At 38.8% G+C, this 19,460-nt stretch overlaps 1 protein-coding gene across 7 annotated transcripts in view; it reads left to right on the forward strand.

The window, feature by feature from the left end:
- Positions 1-19,460, forward strand: part of CHD6 (chromodomain helicase DNA binding protein 6) — a 261,441-nt gene that overhangs the window by 126,363 nt on the left and 115,618 nt on the right. For all 7 annotated transcript variants that reach the window (XM_077168258.1, XM_077168263.1, XM_077168247.1 and 4 more), the window contains 2 exons: positions 2,262-2,409; positions 5,135-5,284. In XM_077168258.1, the coding sequence (XP_077024373.1) occupies positions 2,262-2,409; positions 5,135-5,284 (298 nt within the window). The remainder of the gene's footprint in view (positions 1-2,261; positions 2,410-5,134; positions 5,285-19,460) is intronic.

Below are 19,460 nucleotides of genomic sequence, written 5' to 3' on the forward strand. Positions count from 1 at the left end.
TTTTCTCAGTCCCCTGATGCTGAGTCTCAGCTCATTCTAGAGGATTTCTCAATCCCTTGATGCTGAGTCTCAGCTCATTCCAGGATTTCTGTCCCACGTTGCCAGGAAGGTCCACACCCCTGGGAATCATGTCCCATGTAGACAGGGGTAGGGTGGTGAGTTTGCTTATTGTATTGGCTGGAGAGAGAGGCCACATGTGAGCAACAAAAGAGGTTCTCCTGGGGGTGACTCTTAGGCCTAATTTTAAGTAGGCCTGACCTACGCTTTGTGGGGTTAAGTTTCATGTGAACAAACCCTGAGATTAGGGACTCAGCCTATAGCTTTGATTTTCTGCACTGCTTGTGAGAATATCAAGAATTCAACTTGGAGAAGTTGAATTTTCCCCCTTTCTCACCATTCCTCCAAGGGGACTTTGCAAATACTTTTTTATTCACTGTTCAAATCAGTATTTATCGGGACATCACTCTGGACAAACCAACAAAATCTCATGTCTTACTTAAGGTTCCATGTACTTATGGTGTTCAATTAAGCTGTCTGCATAAGTTATATTAGAAATGCACTAGTCAAAATATAAATTTTGTACCAAATAAACATTTTTTGCTTTAGTCTCACACATAAGGTAACATTTTAAAATATTAATTACCATCTATTTTCAGCACCCTGTAGTAATGACATTCCTTTGTTCTTCCTCATGCAAAAACAGTTTTTAAATTTGTACATTTAGTCACTATCATTATACACTCTAGGCATTCCTAGATTATACCATCTCAGTCTTTATCATCTATCTTTCTTTCTGATTTCATTTCTGCCCCTAGCCCTCCTCCCTCTATCATTCTCACATTCAGCTTCATTCAGTGTTTTAACATAATTGTATTACAGTTACATAGTCTCGTGCTGTCCGTTTCCGAGTTTTTACATTCAGTCCTGTTGCACAATCTCATACAGACTATCTTTTAATAAAAGTGTCTTTTAAAACTATTTGATTCACTAAGAATGCTGTGGTGGTTACGAGCACAGACTGCCTGAGTTCAGTTCTTGTCTCCACCATTTACTAGCCATGTTACCCTAGAAATATAATTTCACTGTGTCTCAAATTCCTCAAGGATAAAATGACAATAATAATACCTGCCTCAAAGGATCATTGTAGGGACTAAAAGAGATAATCCATGTAAAGGACTTAGAACTATGCCTGCTTGAAGTGTATGAGCCGCAATTATATTTATACTAATAATAGTTATTCTTCTCTACTATCTATCAAAACTCTATGTGTATTCCGTTGTAAATGTGTTTTCCAAATCTCCCCAGCCAGAAGTAATCTTATCTGTTCAAAAATGCATCCATCTATCCATTGCTTAAATATTTATTGAATGCTTAGTATTTATAAAGCAGAAGACTATTCACTGTGAGGAATATGAAACTTAAGTACATTCTGTCCTCTAGGAACTTTGAGTTTGACTGGAGAGATGACTGAAGTATAAAACATTCATCCATTCAGCAAATATTTATTGAGCAACTGTCGCAGATAATCAAGGCTCTGTATATAGTTACTGGTGTCATAGTTAAGACTAACTTTGATGAAACGTTAGTATTTGATGCCTTAACGAAAGCTCAGTTGAACTGCTTTGGGAGTATAGAAAAGAGAAATTTTTACAAACTAGAAGGATGAGGAAAGGGTTTATAGAGATGTTGAAATTTTAGCAGAAACTGGCAGGATGGGATGGATTTACACACCTCTGCCACTCAGGAGGCATTCATGTACTGCCTTGGGCTATGGCTGTAGGTGTACTTACAGGATTTTCATAATTGTAAGCTCTTCAAGTTCAGAGACAGTGTTCTCTTCCTTTTTGAATCCATAGCACTCCAGGTCTTGTACATAGACCATTCTTAAAGGACGACAGTTAGATAATAGATGTCTCTTACTATGTAGTCTAAAGGAAGATTGTAATTTGATGATTCTTAATATCTGTGATGCTAATTAAACTTCCTACAGATAGGTCTGTATAAAATGAAAGTGATATTTTTGCAGATACTCATTTTTTATTACATTAATCACAGCCATAGTGGTCATGATATGGGTGTAATAAAGTGAATTCTGAATCAATCATGTGGTTATTTCTTCCCATATTTCTAGAAGAAACTCTTATAGATTCTCCATTGAAGCCTGTTCTAGTCTTAGAATTCCGGGGTGTGGAAGACTTTGCCTCATATATTTTAGTTTTAAGAACTTCCCAAGAGGTTTAATTCTGAATTTCTCCTTGTAGCAAGGAGCAAGGACCAACCCCAGTGGAGAAAAAGAAGAAAGGAAAAAGGAAAAGTGAAACCACAGTGGAGAGTTTAGAGCTGGATCAGGGCCTGCCAAACTCATCTCTGCGAAGTCCTGAGGAGTGCACTGAGTCTGCAGACAGCCAGGTACAGCTGTGACTGGGAACCCTGATGCAGGTTACGGCTGCTGGATGGAATCTCATTTACAAGATCTTGTTGCTCCTCTATGCCTGTCCTTAGCCTGCTATTTTTATGTGCAGAGCTGGGCTGGCTTTTGCTGTCTTGGTGGGTGGGCAGGTAGACCACAGGTTTTCCTCTAATAACTAATTCTTACTCAGTTTTTTAGTGGTGTTTGCTTCCTTCTTGGAAAGTAGTTTGATATTAGGCTGCAGAGGGAGCTGATATGGGAAATGGAATTATAAACCAAGCTGGGTAGGCTCAAGGCGCATGTTTTGCTCAGAGTGCTGGGCCAGTCTGTGCAAGGATATTTTCATGATCCTAGAGGTTAACAGAGTCAGGAATGTATTCATTATGACAAAATAGTAAGGGAGGTTTGGCAAAACATGGAAATAAATTATTGTACACCTAAATCTCGTTCCTTGAAATATGCCAAAATGTCCTGATGACATTTGTAGGAAGTGTCTTCCTTAATTGAGGCCATCTCTCTGGCACATGAATTCTGATACTCAAAAAATGTTGGATTTCCTCTGATATCCATAGCAACTTATCTGACCCCTGTTGCTTCAAGGAGACTATTTAGACTTAGACCAACTTATTGTATTTTCAAGGCTCATCTGAACCCTTAGGTTCAGTGTAGGAAGGTGCCAACTCCTAACATCATAAGCAACAATAAATAGTAGTATCTGGGCACCAGAACAGAGACCCCCATGTTGTTTGTGAGCTGTATGCAAGGATGTTAGGTATCCAGTTGAACATCGGCACAAGCATATCAGATTGATGGGATTTGGCAGGAAGTTAAGTGTAGGAGGGTGATCTGTATGATGTAGGGAATGGAGAAGAGGTCATTATGTGGAATCTTTCACTTAAACATCATAAGTGTGGCATAGTGAAGAAAGGATGGGTACATAGAGAGAGGCCCAGGAACTTTTAGAATAAAAAGGAGGTGGTTGTTTTTGTATTTGGGTTTTTAAGCTTTAAATATTTGAAAATGAGCTAGCAGGGGAAAGGTTCTCTGGAGTGTTTCTGTGCTTAGTGTATTAGAATTCTCTAAAGAAACAGAACCACAGGAGATATATGTTGTCATGACCAGGTTCATGTGTCAACTTGGCCAGGTGGTGGTGCTCAGTTTTCTGGTTGGGCAAGTGCTGGCCTGTCTGTTGCTATGAGGATATTTCATGGATTTAAATCATGATCACCTTGGCTGCATCCACACCTGACTGCATTTGCAATCGTCTTCTGCAATGAATAATACTTAATCTAATTGCTAGAAGGCTTTTAAGGAGAATTCAGAAGAGACAATTACTCTTCTTGCTTCAGCCAGCCAGCCTCTCCTGAGAGTTCATTGAGAACCTTCACTGGAGCTGCCAGCTTTCAGCCTGGACTCTATATCCCCACACTTGCCCAGCCAGCCTTTCTGAGAGTTTGTTGAGGGCCTTCATTGGAGCTGCCAGCTTGCAGCTTACCCTACAGACCTTGGACTCTACATCCCCACATTTATGAGACACTTTTATAAATTTTGTATTTACAGATGGAACCTACTGATTCTGTTTCTCTAGAGAACCCTAGCTAATATACCTGTTAATTTGGGATTTATAAAAGTATCTCACGCAACCATGGGGATGGAAGAGTCCAAAATCCATAGGGCAGGCTATGAACCTGGCAGCTCTGACAGATGATTTTGATGAACTCCACAGGAGTGGCTCTCTGACTGAAGAAGCAATGAAGTTTCTCTTCTCCCTTAAAAGTCCCCAACTGATTGAATTGTCTCATTTGTGGAGACCTGCCCTTAGTTGATTGCAGATGTAAGCAGCCACAGCTGCAGTCAGCTAAGTGATGATTTAATAAACCAGCCTTCCTGTTTATCAGCCAGCCACAAGGTATCCTTGCAGCAGTGGTCAGGCCAATGCTTGCCTGACCAGACAACTGGGTACCATCAGCTGGCCAAGTTGACACCAGAACCCAACCATCACACTTAGATATGATGAGTGTGTAGTTGATGAATTGTGTGTTTTTCTGTTTGAGGAGAGCCACTGGGGCTGCTTTGTTATTGAATGCTGTCTCTTTAGAAGGTCGTGTGCTATGTAATTATAGATGCGTCCTTAGATGGTAACTGATGATCCTTGCTTTGTCATACTTAAGATATCTCCCTGCATTTCAAAGGGTATTAGGAGATTCTCAAAGTAAGGCCTGAAAAAAATTGGTATTAGTTTTTTCAAATCCCACTTTTAGGAGTTTGTAGTAGGTAGAGTGACTTCAGTACAAAACAAAACAAAAGTTCCATATTATTGTCTTAAAATCTGAGCTTTCAGCTAGAGCTAGAAGGGACCTCATGGATGGTGGAGTTCACTTCCCACCTCCATTTTACTAGAGTAGAAATTGATTCCAGAAATGAAAAAAGGGGGAAAGGTCCCTGCCATTGATGAATAAAAACATGTCTCACTGGGTTCTGAGACTATACCTTCTTAGTGAATTCTGATAATTTGGAGATTGGGCTTTTAATTCCTCCCACCCCTAGCCAGATCCCATTTTAAGTGAATTTAGTACTTTTGAATATAGTATTTAAAGAAGATGCCTTTTATAAATTTAGAAAGCTCTCCTTCTTATGTTAGTAGGTATAGATGAGGATATGCTGTATAAGCTCTTGCTTTTGACTCATAGAGCTCCTCTCTGACGGGGTGTGCTTGCCCTGCAGAAACGACGCTCAGGACGACAAGTGAAGCGCAGAAAATACAACGAGGACCTGGACTTCAAAGTGGTGGATGATGATGGTGAAACTATCGCTGTTCTTGGAGCTGGCCGAACATCCGCCCTCTCAGCTTCTACACTGGCTTGGCAGGCAGAGGTATGGCCTTGGATAAGAATGCTGACCATCGCTTGACAGTCATTATGGCCTACTGAGCTGGATTGTTCTGTGGCTCTTTATTAAAGCATAAGTTAGGTCATTTGGATTGCTGCTTTAACCCTCTAGTGGTTTCCTGTTGCTAGAAGAAAATTCAGGTTCCTTACTGTAGCCTGTGGGAGCCGCTTTGATCATACTCTCTCCTTATTTATTCAACTTCATTTTTTTAGATAAACTGCCTTTCCCCATCCCTCATTACTCTCTAGGCACATTGCTGTCTTTTGTTTCCGAACTAACAGTTCTTTCCCACCTACAGGCCTGTGCCTGTGTTGTTCCTTCTGCCTGGAGTGCTTTTGACCACATACTTTACATGGCAGCTCTTTCACATTTCACCTGAAGTGTATCTTTTCAGAGAGGTCTTTCCTGATTCATATCTGAAGTAGATCCCTATCCTTCATCCCAGTGATTCTCTTTCAATTCCTTGTTTCCTTCATAACATTTATCACGTCTTGCAATTGTGTTTGAATAGGTCTGATTTCATTTTGTCTCTCTCCTTAGACTGTAAACTTCCATCTAACTCATCAATGTATAAGAACCTCGCACAGAATGCATAGTAACAATTGTTCAATGAATTAATGCCATCACATGAGCTAGTAATTACAGTTGGAATTTTGACTGAAGAAATACATATTGAGAGTCTACCTCAAAGTCAGGTCCTTGAATACAAGGATGAATAAGGCATGGTCCCTGCCGACAAGGAACTTTGCCTAGGAGAAGGGACACATGGTTATAATAATATTGTGATAAATGCAGAACTAGACAGTGGCTACACAGAAAGAGGAGAGTTCAGAAAAGGGAGGTCAGAGATAGAAGGGCATTTCTGATATGAACTAAAGCTCCAGATCCTGAATAGTGCTGTTCGTTATGGCGTGACAAGGATCTGAGCATAGCTGGACTGTGAGGTCTGATCTGAGAAGCAGGAGGAGCCATGCCATGTAGTGCCTTGAATATCTGCTAAAGTATTGAGCCTTTATACTGTAGATTAAATGAGTGGTTAGGGCACATTGATGGATTCAAGCAGAGAAGCAGGGTGACTATATTTGCATTTTAGAAATTTCCATTGGCAGCCATTCCAAGAAGGCAGAGGAATTGCACTAGGACCTGATTCACAGATACTAGAAAAGAAGAGGAGTAAATGTTGAAAAAGAGGAAGTCTGTGCCAAAGAGCTTAAAGGGAATAAATTGTAAGCAAAAGAAGAAGTAAGCTGTGCATGTGGGAGGGGCGTTGTTGCCATAGCACGTTCTGGGAGGCAGGCCGTCTGTTGTCACAGAGGTGCCATCACAGATGTGGCAGAATGCATGCTGTGCGGGGAGTGGTAGCAATGCAAATAACTGTCCCTCTTCTGGACACTAGTGTATCTTACCGAAGCTAATAATACTTTTTCTCAAACCACCTTTTCTCCAAATTAAAGTCTTTTTGTATAATTTCACATGTCCTTTCACTGTGTGTTTGCATGGAAATTAGCTAAGAGCAGTGATAATTTTCTTTATTTTATTAAGTGAGAAACTGAAGCACAGAACAATGCAGGTCAAAGAGTTATATAGCAGCAGTTAATCAGTGACTGGCATATGTGAGTTGATTTCATGTCTCTGTACTAAGGGTTATCCAGCTAATGAATATAAAGCTTAGTAGGGGGCAGCCCACGGTGGCTCAGTGGCAGAGTTCTTGCCTGCCATGCCAGAGACCCGCATTGGATTCCTGGTGCCTGCCCATGTGGAAAAAAAAAAAAGCACTTAATAGGCAATTTGATATATTGTCATTGCAATATTTTTCAAACAAATAGTTATGAATAGCCCTTGCCAAGACTGCCACGAGGTGATAGGATTATATTGCTTCAAAATATATTTCACTTCCTTGGGGATTTTATAGTAGCTTTGGTAGTTAAAACATAAGGGATTTTATTTTCTCCTAGTAGCCATATAGTCTAAATCATTAACCTTGTTTCAGTTGTTTTCGCTGCTCCCCTGGTACCTGAAGGACAGGTAGCTGATCATTAGCTGATCTGACAGTAATAATTCAGGAAATTTTATGTATACGCCTCTGAGGGTAGAGCAAAGAAAGGGCTTACATATGGTGAAACATAAGGTAGGATCTGAATTTGCATTACTTATGCCTTATAAATTTTTGCCCAATCTAGGCAAGAAAGGGTCCTGATGTAGGTTTTGGATTTGATGTTCAGAGAGGCAGCCGTGTGAATCTGGCCTCCTGGCCAAAGGCTCACCCTGCCTGCTGGGACTGAGGAGATCAGTTTGTTGAGTGGTTTTCGAAATTTGTCCTGTATAAAGCCCTTGCAAGAGCAGAAGCCAAACGCTTCCACTTGTACCTGTTTTATCTGTTGGACTTTCTGGTGAGGTTTGAGCAAAGATTTCCCTGGGCTACAGAAAAGCTTGAAAGTCATGGATCTCATCTAGCATTCTAGGCAGTCCTCTCAGAACCCACAGTGGGATGAAAAATCATTTGGAGAAGATGAGAGTTTTTCATATTTCCTTTTCCTGAGGCCCTTTGGGTAGGTTTCTTACTGCCTGTTAGCACTAGCTTGGGGCAGAGAAGGGTGCAGAATCAGCACCAGATAGGCCACACTGCCACCTCTGCATATCTGTGCAATGTCTTTTCAGCATAGCTTTGGTAAGTTGCTAAAAACATCTTTACACATGATTTATTCTAGCTCAAGACTTGCATGTTAGTACATCCCTGCATTGGGATTCAGGAGCTGAAATTAAGTTTCTGTCTTGACTGTGATGCTTTGCTTTCTTATTCTTTGTCAAACTGATGTTGGTTCCTAGAAAAGAGACATACTTTCACAATTTGGTGCATTTGTGATGGAAAGACTTTTACAAGACTGTCTTAGTTGTCTCCTACATTTTGGATGATTTGTGTGATTTTGCCTTTTGCAACAAAAGGACTTTAATCTGAATGAGGCTTCAACTCACTGTGCTTTCTTGTGCCTGGCTCTGTGCAGAGGCACTTGGTATCTCTTTGGCTTTTTCCTGCATCTGGCAGGCTGAGCTTAGTTGTTACCTCCTCCAGGAGACTCCTTCCTCACCCTGATTTGGGGATAAGTTCCATTCTCTGTCCCCGGAGCACTCAGATATGTTTAACTCTGTCACTGTTCTTTAAACACCTGCCTGCTTTTTGCTTCCTTCTTCTAAACCATGAGCTACTTTAGAGTAGGACATATCTTTTTAATTTTTCCCCCTTTGGATCCCTCAGGCATAAAAGAGTTTCTCTAAAGTAAAATTTACATTAACTCTCAGGAACCACTCAGATGAAACCTCGGTTGTAGCATTTTTCCATCCTCTGTTTTATGGTGTTATTATTACTGTTAATATATTTATTATTCCCAAAGTTGAAAGTTAATTGGAACTCTGTTTCAGCTATACCAATTGTTCACAGCTTGAGCCTATTCTGATTTGTCAGTGTCTCTGCCATACTGTTTTTGAATGTCATTCTTGGTTGTTCTCTTAATTAGATTGTAAATTTTGCAAAACAAGCATTACTTTATTATTATTTTTTCATGGGCAAGCACCAGGAGTCGAACCTGGGTCTCCAGTCATGGTAGGCAAGAACTCTGTCTGCTGAGCCACCGTGCCCTGCCCAAACATTACTTTTTAATATTCCATAATTTTCGTGGTAGCACCTAACATAAGGACTTACATGTAGTTGTATTTATCATATATTTATTTAATGAATGAATAATCCTGCTTAAAATTCATTATGTAAAACAGGTACTATTTTATTCCTAGATTAGAATGACAGGAATAGAGATAGTTCTCTTCCTTGTCAAGCTCTCATTGTCTCCATTTTCTTATGTGGGTATGTTTTTCTGCTGGTGTGTATCTGTTTCTCACTTCAAGCAGGCACTTGCAACTGAAGACAGACCCATTTCTGAGGTTACTTGCTACTGTTTGGCAATACTCTAGCTTATTACTGGTTTGCGTGACTGTGCAGGGAAATCCATTTCTGGCCTTTCATCAGTAGATTCCTATCTGCTCAACCTGGGTAAATGATAGTTTTTGATTTTTTCCCATTTCTTCTTTGACTAGAACCACCAAACACTGTTCTGTGTGTTTCTTCAGAATGTTTTCTGTGTTTGTGTCCCCTGAATATCCTCTGCCCACTCCCCCCATCCCACCCTGTGCAGAGACCAGTGTTCAAGTATTCAATAATCTAGTTCCCTGCCACAAGTCTCTGTCCTCCCTGATCCTTTAACCAGAATAATTTTCTCAAAATACAACCTTCTGGAGGAGGGGCCAAGATGGCGGCTTAGCAATGTGCACATTTTAGTTCGTCCTCCAGAACAACTAGTAAATAACCAGAAACAGTACAGAACAGCTCCTGGAGCCACGATAGTGCCCAGACACACAGCATACCCCAGTCTGGACCAGCTGGACAGGCTGCGAGCCTCCCCCAGAACCGTGAGTTTCCCAAGGCGCAGCAGCCGGTGCGCCTCCCCCACAGGCAGCTTCCCAGAGGGAAAGGAAAGAGACTAACAGCAGCAGGGGTTGAGTCCAACCAAACACCAATTGTGGCATTAATTAACAAATTCTGACTACTAAAAATAGGCCCCCAGCTCAGGCGAACCTGGTCAAGGCGGAGGTCGCTTATTGGGCTAACCGAAAAAGAGGAAAGGGGACGAAACAGAGGTTTTTGTGGCTGTGTTTCTATGGAGACTTGGCTGCCTCTGGATTCAGCGCTGCAACTGCCCCAGGCATGGGCAGAAACAGACTGCTTTCAGGCCTGTCTCCTGCCTGTGCCTTCCCCAGGGGAGGGGTATAGCCCAACTCAGGTAGAATCCCTCCCTCAAGGAATTCAGAACCCAGGGTTTGGCAATTTGAAGCCATTAAAACCAGCCTACAACCTCTCCTCTGTCTCCACCACGCCCCCAGCAGGGAGAGTCTTCCAAAGTTAAAGGTGCCACAACATCTTTTGTTGATGGGACCCGCAGGCAGACAAGTGTCACATACCAGGCAGGATAAGAAAACAGAGCCCAGAGACTTCACAGGAAAGTCTTTTAACCTGCTGGGTCTTACCCTCAGGGAAATCGGATGCAGGTGACTCTTTCCCCCTGATAGGAGGCCAGTTTAGTCCAGGAAAACCAGGCTGGAGTCTATAATACCTAGGTAGACCCTCCTAAGGGTGGGGAGGGAAAAGGTACCATACAAGCAGGGCAAGAAACAAGAAAACAAGAACTGAAAAATTCTCCTCTGTTAAACAAAACCTAAGCTAGAGGTCCAGAAAAAGCTGAACTGAAGGTCAAAGAACAGATAGACAACAAACTCATCTAGCAAGAAAACCCTAAGATAAGGTAAGATAAGTGAAAATACAACTTCTCAGTTTCCTGCTCAAGAATCTATGGAGGTTACTTCTTCTTAACTCTCGGATCAGATCAGAACTCTAGCTGAGTTTTTGTTTGTTAGTTGTGTTTTATTTTAATGTGGCCACACCCTATCTGTTTACCCTCATTTCCACTTCTTTCTGTAGAATGCTTTTGCTTTAATAATACTGGTTACTTAGTATCAATATTTCCTATACACTTGTTATTTGATCCTCTAGGTTCACTTCAGCTTCCCCTCCTCCTTGCTGTCTTCTTTTATTAACCATTATTCTTTAGGGACCAGCTAAAACGTCACTTAATTCTGTGAAGTCCAAGAGTCTCTCACTCCTTCTGAACTCTCTTTGGACTTAACAGTTACTGTCACACCAATTAGCATTTACCCTGAGACACACATGCTAATTTTGTCTTCCCTGCATTAGTGTAAATCCCTTGAGATTAGGCAGGATATTTGATGCTACTTTCGTTCCCTGCGTGGCACTCTGTAAATACTTGTTGATTTAAAAATGATTTGCTTCTTGTGAGATCCCCTCCTTATTAGCTAAATAGAAGTAAATAAGGTGGTTGAGTTGGAGGTGAATAGGGTTCAAATTTTTTTAAATTTCCTCTAATACTTTTAAAATTAGAAGAATGCACTGATTTAAAAGTGAATGAATTAAATGGTCTTTTTTAAAGGGTAGTTTGAGAAAATTCCAAGCAGTGGAAACAGATGGCAGTTATGGAAGTGTCTTTGGCAAACAGGTTTAGTTTATATCTATGTGTGTCTGAATATACTGTGTGTTTATACACAAATGATCATGCTCATGTACAATCTCTGTTTAGGGGGAAAAAAGACCCTGATTTTCCAGAGTTCCTGTCCTAGTTCATGTATTTCCTTTTCCTTTTATAAAGGTGGAGTAAAAACCCATTCTCTATATTTTGATCTGCATTGATTCTTTAACGCTAGTGTTCACCCCTAATCTTTAACCAATGTTGAAAAGTAAATTGAAATAAATTTTTGTGCTTGAAAATATTTTATAATGAAGAATATTTTAAACCCTCTATTCTCTTTTTTCTTCAATAAATGATTTTGTCAAACTTTAACAAACATTTAAACATTCTATACATAATGTACAATCAAGGGCTCACAATATCCACACATAACTGTATATTCATCACCAAGATCGTTTTTTTTGAACATTTGCATAACTCCACAAAAAGGAATAAAAAAGAAAAAACTCATACATACCATATATCTTACCCCTCCCTCTCACTGACCACTAGTATTCAATCTACTCAATTTATTTTAACCTTTGTTCCCCCATTATTTATTTTTTTTAATCCATATCTTCTACCCATCTGTCCATACCCTAGATAAAAGGAGCATCAGACACAAGGTTTTCACAATCGCACAGTCACATTGTAAAAACTGTATCATTGTATAGTCATCTTCAAGAAACATGACTAGAGGAACACAGCTGTACAATTTCAGGTACTTCCCTCTAGCCACTTCAGTACACCATAAACTAAAAAGGAGATAGCTGTATAATGTATAAGAATAACCTCCCGGATAAACTCTCAACTCTCTTTGAAATCTCTTAGCCACTGACACTTTATTTTGTCTCATTTCTCTCTTCCCCCTTTTGGTTGAGAAGGTTTTCTCAATCTTTCGATGCCAGGTCCCAGCACATCCCAGGATTTCTGTCCCATGTTGCCAGGGAAGTTTACACATGTAGAGGGGGAGGCAGTGAGTTCGCTTGCTGAGTTGGCTTAGAGAGAGAGACCACATCTGAGCAACGAAAGAGATTCTCTAGGGGTGACTCTTAGGCCTAGTTTTAAGTAGGCCTAGCCTATCCTTTGCAGGGATAAGTTTCATAAGGGCAAACCGCAAGATTTATGGCTCAGCCTTTTGATTTAGTTGTCCCCACTGCTTGTGAAAATATCAGGAATTCTCCAAATGGGGAATTTGAATATTTCCCCCTTTCTGTCCATTCCCCCAAGGGGACTTTGCAAATATTTCTTTATTCACTCTCCACATCACTCTGGGATTTATTGGGGCATCACACTAACATGGACAATCCCAACAAAATCTCACGCCCTATTCAAGATTCCATGTACTTACGGTGTTCAGCTAAACTGACCATACAATTTAAATTAGGAAATGCACTACCCGAAATATAAATTTTGCATCAAATAAACATCTTTCCCTTTAGTCTCACACAGAAGTTGAAGTTTTAAAATATGCATGACCATCTGTTTTCAACACCCTGTAATATTGATGTTCCTTGTTCTTCCTTATGCAAAAACATTTTTTAATTTGTACATTTAATCACCATCATTGTATACTCTAGGCATTTCTAAATTATACCATCTCCGTCTTTATCATCTATCTTTCCTTCAGGTTTCATGTGTGCCCCCCAGCCCTTCTTCTATCATTCTAACATTCAGATTCATTCAGTGTACTTACATTTTTGTGCTACAATCAGGTGGTATAGTGAATCCATTTCTGAATCTGTCCTGTTGCACAGTCTGTATCCCTTCAGCACCAATTACCCAATCTCTACCCTATTTCTATCTCCTAATAACCTGTGTTCTTAACTTCAATTCTCCAAGTTCACTCATTGATATTAGTTCATATTAATGAGACCATACAGTACTTGTCCTTTTGTTTCTGGCTAATTTCACTCAGCATAATGTTTCCAAGATCCATCCATGTTGTTGCATGCCTCATGACTTTATTCTATCTTACAGCTGCTTAATATTCCATCGTATGTATATGCCACAGCTTGTTTAGCCACTTGTGTGTGGGCCATTTGGGGTGTTTCCGTCTCTTGGCACTTGTGAATAATGCTGCCATAAACATGGATGTGCACATGTCCTTGCCCTCATGTCCTCTGAATAGATACCTAGCAATGAGATTGCTGGCTCGTAGGACAATTCTTTTTTTTTTTTTTTTTTTAAACAACATGCAAGCACATACATTCTTTTTTTTTTTTTTATTAACGGAAAGAAAATAAAGAAATTAGCACAACATTTAGAAATCATACCATTCTACATATGCACTCAGTAATTCTTAACATCATCACATAGATGCATGATCGTCGTTTCTTAGTACATTTGCATCGGTTTAGAGGAACTAGCAACACAACAGAAAAAGATATAAAATGTTAATATAGAGAAAAGAAATAAAAGTAGTAATAATAGTTAAAAAAAAAAAAAAACAAAACAAAAACCCTATAGCTCAGATGCAGCTTCATTCAGTGTTTTAACATGATTACTTTACAATTAGATATTATTGTGCTGTCCATTTTTGAGTTTTTGTATCTAGTCCTGTTGCACAGTCTGTATCCCTTCAGCTTCAGTTACCCATTGTCTTACCCTGTTTCTAACTCCTGCTGGACTCTGTTACCAATGACATATTTCAAGTTTATTCTCGAATGTCCGTTCACATCAGTGGGACCATTCAGTATTTGTCCTTTAGTTTTTGGCTAGACTCACTCAGCATAATATTCTCTAGGTCTATCCATGTTATTACATGCTTCATAAGTTTATCTTGTCTTAAAGCTGCATAATATTCCATCGTATGTATATACCACAGTTTGTTTAGCCATTCTTCTGTTGATGGACATTTTGGCTGTTTCCATCTCTTTGCAATTGTAAATAACGCTGCTATAAACATTGGTGTGCAAATGTCCGTTTGTGTCTTTGCCCTTAAGTCCCTTGAGTAGATTCCCAGCAATAGTATTGCTGGGTCGTATGGCAATTCCATATTCAGCTTTTTGAGGAACTGCCAAACTGCCTTCCACAGTGGTTGCACCATTTGACATTCCCACCAACAGTGGATAAGTGTGCCTCTTTCTCCGCATCCTCTCCAGCACTTGTCATTTTCTGTTTTGTTGATAATGGCCATTCTGGTGGGTGTGAGATGATATCTCATTGTGGTTTTGATTTGCATTTCTCTAATGGCCAGGGACATTGAGCATCTCTTCATGTGCCTCTTGGCCATCTGTATTTCCTCTTCTGGTAGGTGTCTGTTCGAGTCTTTTTCCCATTTTGTAATTGGGTTGGCTGTCTTTTTGTTGTTGAGTTGAACAATCTCTTTATAAATTCTGGATACTAGACCTTTATCTGATATGTCATTTCCAAATATTATCTCCCATTGTGTAGGCTGTCTTTCTACTTTCTTGATGAAGTTCTTTGATGCACAAAAGTGTTTAATTTTGAGGAGCTCCCATTTATTTATTTCTTTCTTCAGTGTTCTTGCTTTAGGTTTAAGGTTCATAAAACCGCCTCCATTTGTAAGATTCATAAGATATTTCCCTACATTTTCCTCTAACTGTTTTATGGTCTTAGACCTAATGTTTAGATCTTTGATCCATTTTGAGTTAACTTTTGTATAAGGTGTGAGATACGGGTCTTCTTTCATTCTTTTACATATGGATATCCAGGTCTCTAGGCACCATTTATTGAAGAGACTGTTCTGTCCCAGGTGAGTTGGCTTGACTGCCTTATCAAAGATCAAATGTCCATAGATGAGAGGGTCTATATCTGAGCACTCTATTCGATTCCATTGGTCGATATATCTATCTTTATGCCAATACCATGCTGTTTTGACCACTGTGGCTTCCATAATATGCCTTAAAGTCCGGCATCGCGAGACCTCCAGCTTCGTTTTTTTCCCTCAAGATGTTTTTAGCAATTCGGGGCAACCTGCCCTTCCAGATAAATTTGCTTATTGGTTTTTCTATTTCTGAAAAATAAGTTGTTGGGATTTTGATTGGTATTGCATTGAATCTGTAGATCAGTTTAGGTAGGATTGACATCTTAATTATATTTAGTCTTCCAATCCATGAACACGGTATGCCCTTCCATCTATTTAGGTCTTCTGTGATTTCTTTTAGCAGTTTTTTGTAGTTTTCTTTATATAGGTTTTTTGTCTCTTTGGTTAAATTTATTCCTAGGTATTTTATTCTTTTAGTTGCGATTGTAAATGGGATTCGTTTCTTGATTTCCCCCTCAGCTTGTTCATTACTAGTGTATAGAAAAGCTACAGATTTTTGAATTTTGATCTTGTAGCCTGCTATTTTGCTGTACTCATTTATTAGCTCTAGTAATTTTGTTGTGGATTTTTCTGGGTTTTCTACGTATAGTATCATATCGTCTGCAAACAGTGATAGTTTTACTTCTTCCTTTCCAATTTTGATGCCTTGTATTTCTTTTTCTTGTCTAATTGCTTTGGCTAGAACTTCCAACACAATGTTGAATAATAGTGGTGATAGTGGACATCCTTGTCTTGCTTCTGATTTTAGGGGGAAAGTTTTCAATTTTTCCCCATTGAGGATGATATTAGCTGTGGGTTTTTCATATATTCCCTCTATGATTTTAAGGATGTTCCCTTGTATTCCTATCTTTTGAAGTGTTTTCAACAGGAAAGGATGTTGAATCTTGTCAAATGCCTTCTCTGCATCAACTGAGATGATCATGTGATTTTTCTGCTTTGATTTGTTGATGTGGTGTATTACATTAATTGATTTTCTTATGTTGAACCATCCTTGCATACCTGGGATGAATCCTACTTGGTCATGATGTATAATTCTTTTAATGTGTTGTTGGATACGATTTTCTAGAATTTTATTGAGGATTTTTGCATCTATATTCATTAGAGAGATTGGTCTGTAGTTTTCTTTTTTTGTAATATCTTTGCCTGGTTTTGGTATGAGGGTGATGTTGGCTTCATAGAATGAATTAGGTAGTTTTCCCTCCACTTCGATTATTTTGAAGAGTTTGAGGAGAGTTGGTACTAATTCTTTCTGGAATGTTTGATAGAATTCACATGTGAAGCCGTCTGGTCCTGGCCTTTTTTTTTAGGGAGCTTTTGAATGACTAATTCAATCTCTTTACTTGTGATTGGTTTGTTGAGGTCATCTATTTCTTCTTGAGTCAAAGTTGGTTGTTCATGTCTTTCCAGGAACCCGTCCATTTCATCTAAATTGTTGTGTTTATTAGCGTAAAGTTGTTCATAGTATCCTGTTATTACCTCCTTTATTTCTGTGAGGTCAGTAGTTATGTCTCCTCTTCCATTTCTGATCTTATTTATTTGCATCCTCTCTCTTCTTCTTTTTGTCAATCTTGCTAAGGGCCCATCAATCTTATTGATTTTCTCATAGAACCAACTTCTGGTCTTATTGATTTTCTCTATTGTTTTCATGTTTTCAGTTTCATTTATTTCTGCTCTAATCTTTGTTATTTCTTTCCTTTTGCTTGCTTTGGGATTAGTTTGCTGTTCTTTCTCCAGTTCTTCCAAGTGGACAGTTAATTCCTGCATTTTTGCCTTTCCTTCTTTTCTGATATAGGCATTTAGGGCAATAAATTTCCCTCTTAGCACTGCCTTTGCTGCGTCCCATAAGTTTTGATATGTTGTGTTTTCGTTTTCATTCGCCTCTAGGTATTTACTAATTTCTCTTGCAATTTCTTCTTTGACCCACTTGTTGTTTAAGAGTGTGTTGTTCTTAGGGGGAAAGTTTTCAATTTTTCCCCATTGAGGATGATATTAGCTGTGGGTTTTTCATATATTCCCTCTATCATTTTAAGGAAGTTCCCTTGTATTCCTATCTTTTGAAGTGTTTTCAGCAGGAAAGGATGTTGAATCTTGTCAAATGCCTTCTCTGCATCAATTGAGATGATCATGTGATTTTTCTGCTTTGATTTGTTGATATGGTGTATTACATTAATTGATTTTCTTATGTTGAACCATCCTTGCATACCTGGGATGAATCCTACTTGGTCATGATGTATAATTCTTTTAATGTGTTGTTGGATACGATTTGCTAGAATTTTATTGAGGATTTTTGCATCTGTATTCATTAGAGAGATTGGTCTGTAGTTTTCTTTTTTTGTAATATCTTTGCCTGGTTTTGGTATGAGGGTGATGTTGGCTTCATAGAATGAATTAGGTAGTTTTCCCTCCACTTCGATTATGTTGAAGAGTTTGAGGAGCGTAGGTACTAATTCTTTCTGGAATGTTTGATAGAATTCACATGTGAAGCCGTCTGGTCCTGGACTTTTCTTTTTAGGGAGGTTTTGAATAACTAATTCAATCTCTTTACTTGTGATTGGTTTGTTGAGGTCGTCTATTTCTTCTTGAGTCAAAGTTGGTTGTTCCTGTCTTTCCAGGAACCTGTCCATTTCTTCTAAATTGTTGTATTTATTAGCGTAAAGTTGTTCATAGTATCCTGTTATTACCTCCTTTATTTCTGTGAGGTCAGTAGTTATGTCTCCTCTTTCATTTCTAATCTTATTTATTTGCATCCTCTCTCTTCTTCTTTTTGTCAATCTTGCTAAGGGCCCATCAATCTTGTTGATTTTCTCATAGAACCAACTTCTGGTCTTATTGATTTTCTCTATTGTTTTCATGTTTTCAATTTCATTTATTTCTGCTCTAATCTTTGTTATTTCTTTCCTTTTGCTTGCTTTGGGATTAGTTTGCTGTTCTTTCTCCAGTTCTTCCAAGTGGACAGTTAATTCCTGCATTTTTGCCTTTCCTTCTTTTCTGATATAGGCATTTAGGGCAATAAATTTCCCTCTTAGCACTGCCTTTGCTGCGTCCCATAAGTTTTGATATGTTGTGTTTTCGTTTTCATTCGCCTCTAGGTATTTACTAATTTCTCTTGCAATTTCTTCTTTGACCCACTTGTTGTTTAAGAGTGTGTTGTTGAGCCTCCATGTATTTGTGAATTTTCTGGCACTCCGCCTATTATTGATTTCCAACTTCATTCCTTTATGATCCGAGAAAGTGTTGTGTATGATTTCAATCTTTTTAAATTTGTTAAGACTTGCTTTGTGACCCAGCATATGGTCTATCTTTGAGAATGATCCATGAGCACTTGAAAAAAGGTGTATCCTGCTGTTGTGGGATGTAATGTCCTATAAATGTCTGTTAAGTCTAGCTCATTTATAGTAATATTCAGATTCTCTATTTCTTTATTGATCCTCTGTCTAGATGGTCTGTCCATTGATGAGAGTGGGGAATTGAAGTCTCCTACTATTATGGTATTTGTGTCTATTTCCCTTTTCAGTGTTTGCAGTGTATTCCTCACATATTTTGGGGCATTCTGGTTCGGTGTATAAATATTTATGATTGTTATGTCTTCTTGTTTAATTGTTCCTTTTATTAGTATATAGTGTCCTTCTTTGTCTCTTTTAACTGTTTTACATTTGAAGTCTAATTTTTTGGATATTAGTATAGCCACTCCTGCTCTTTTCTGGTTGTTATTTGCATGAAATATGTTTTCCCAACCTTTCACTTTCAACCTATATTTATCTTTGGGTCTAAGATGTGTTTCCTGTAGACAGCATATAGAAGGATCCTGTTTTTTAATCCATTCTGCCAGTCTATGTCTTTTGATTGGGGAATTCAGTCCATTAACATTTAGAGTTATTACTGTTTGGATAATATTTTCCTCTACCATTTTGCCTTTTGTATTATATATATTATATCTGACTTTCCTTCTTTCTACACTCTTCTCCATACCTCTCTCTTCTGTCTTTTTGTATCTGACTCTAGTGCTCCCTTTAGTATTTCTTACAGAGCTGGTCTCTTGGTCACAAATTCTCTCAGTGACTTTTTGTCTGAGAATGTTTTAATTTCTCCCTCATTTTTGAAGGACAATTTTGCTGGATATAGGAGTCTTGGTTGGCAGTTTTTCTCTTTTAGTAACTTAAATATATCATCCCACTGTCTTCTAGCTTCCATGGTTTCTGCTGAGAAATCTACACATAGTCTTATTGGGTTTCCCTCATATGTGATG

Source organism: Tamandua tetradactyla, chromosome 1 (assembly GCF_023851605.1).
Source record: "Tamandua tetradactyla isolate mTamTet1 chromosome 1, mTamTet1.pri, whole genome shotgun sequence".
Taxonomy (NCBI): Eukaryota; Metazoa; Chordata; class Mammalia; order Pilosa; family Myrmecophagidae; genus Tamandua; species Tamandua tetradactyla.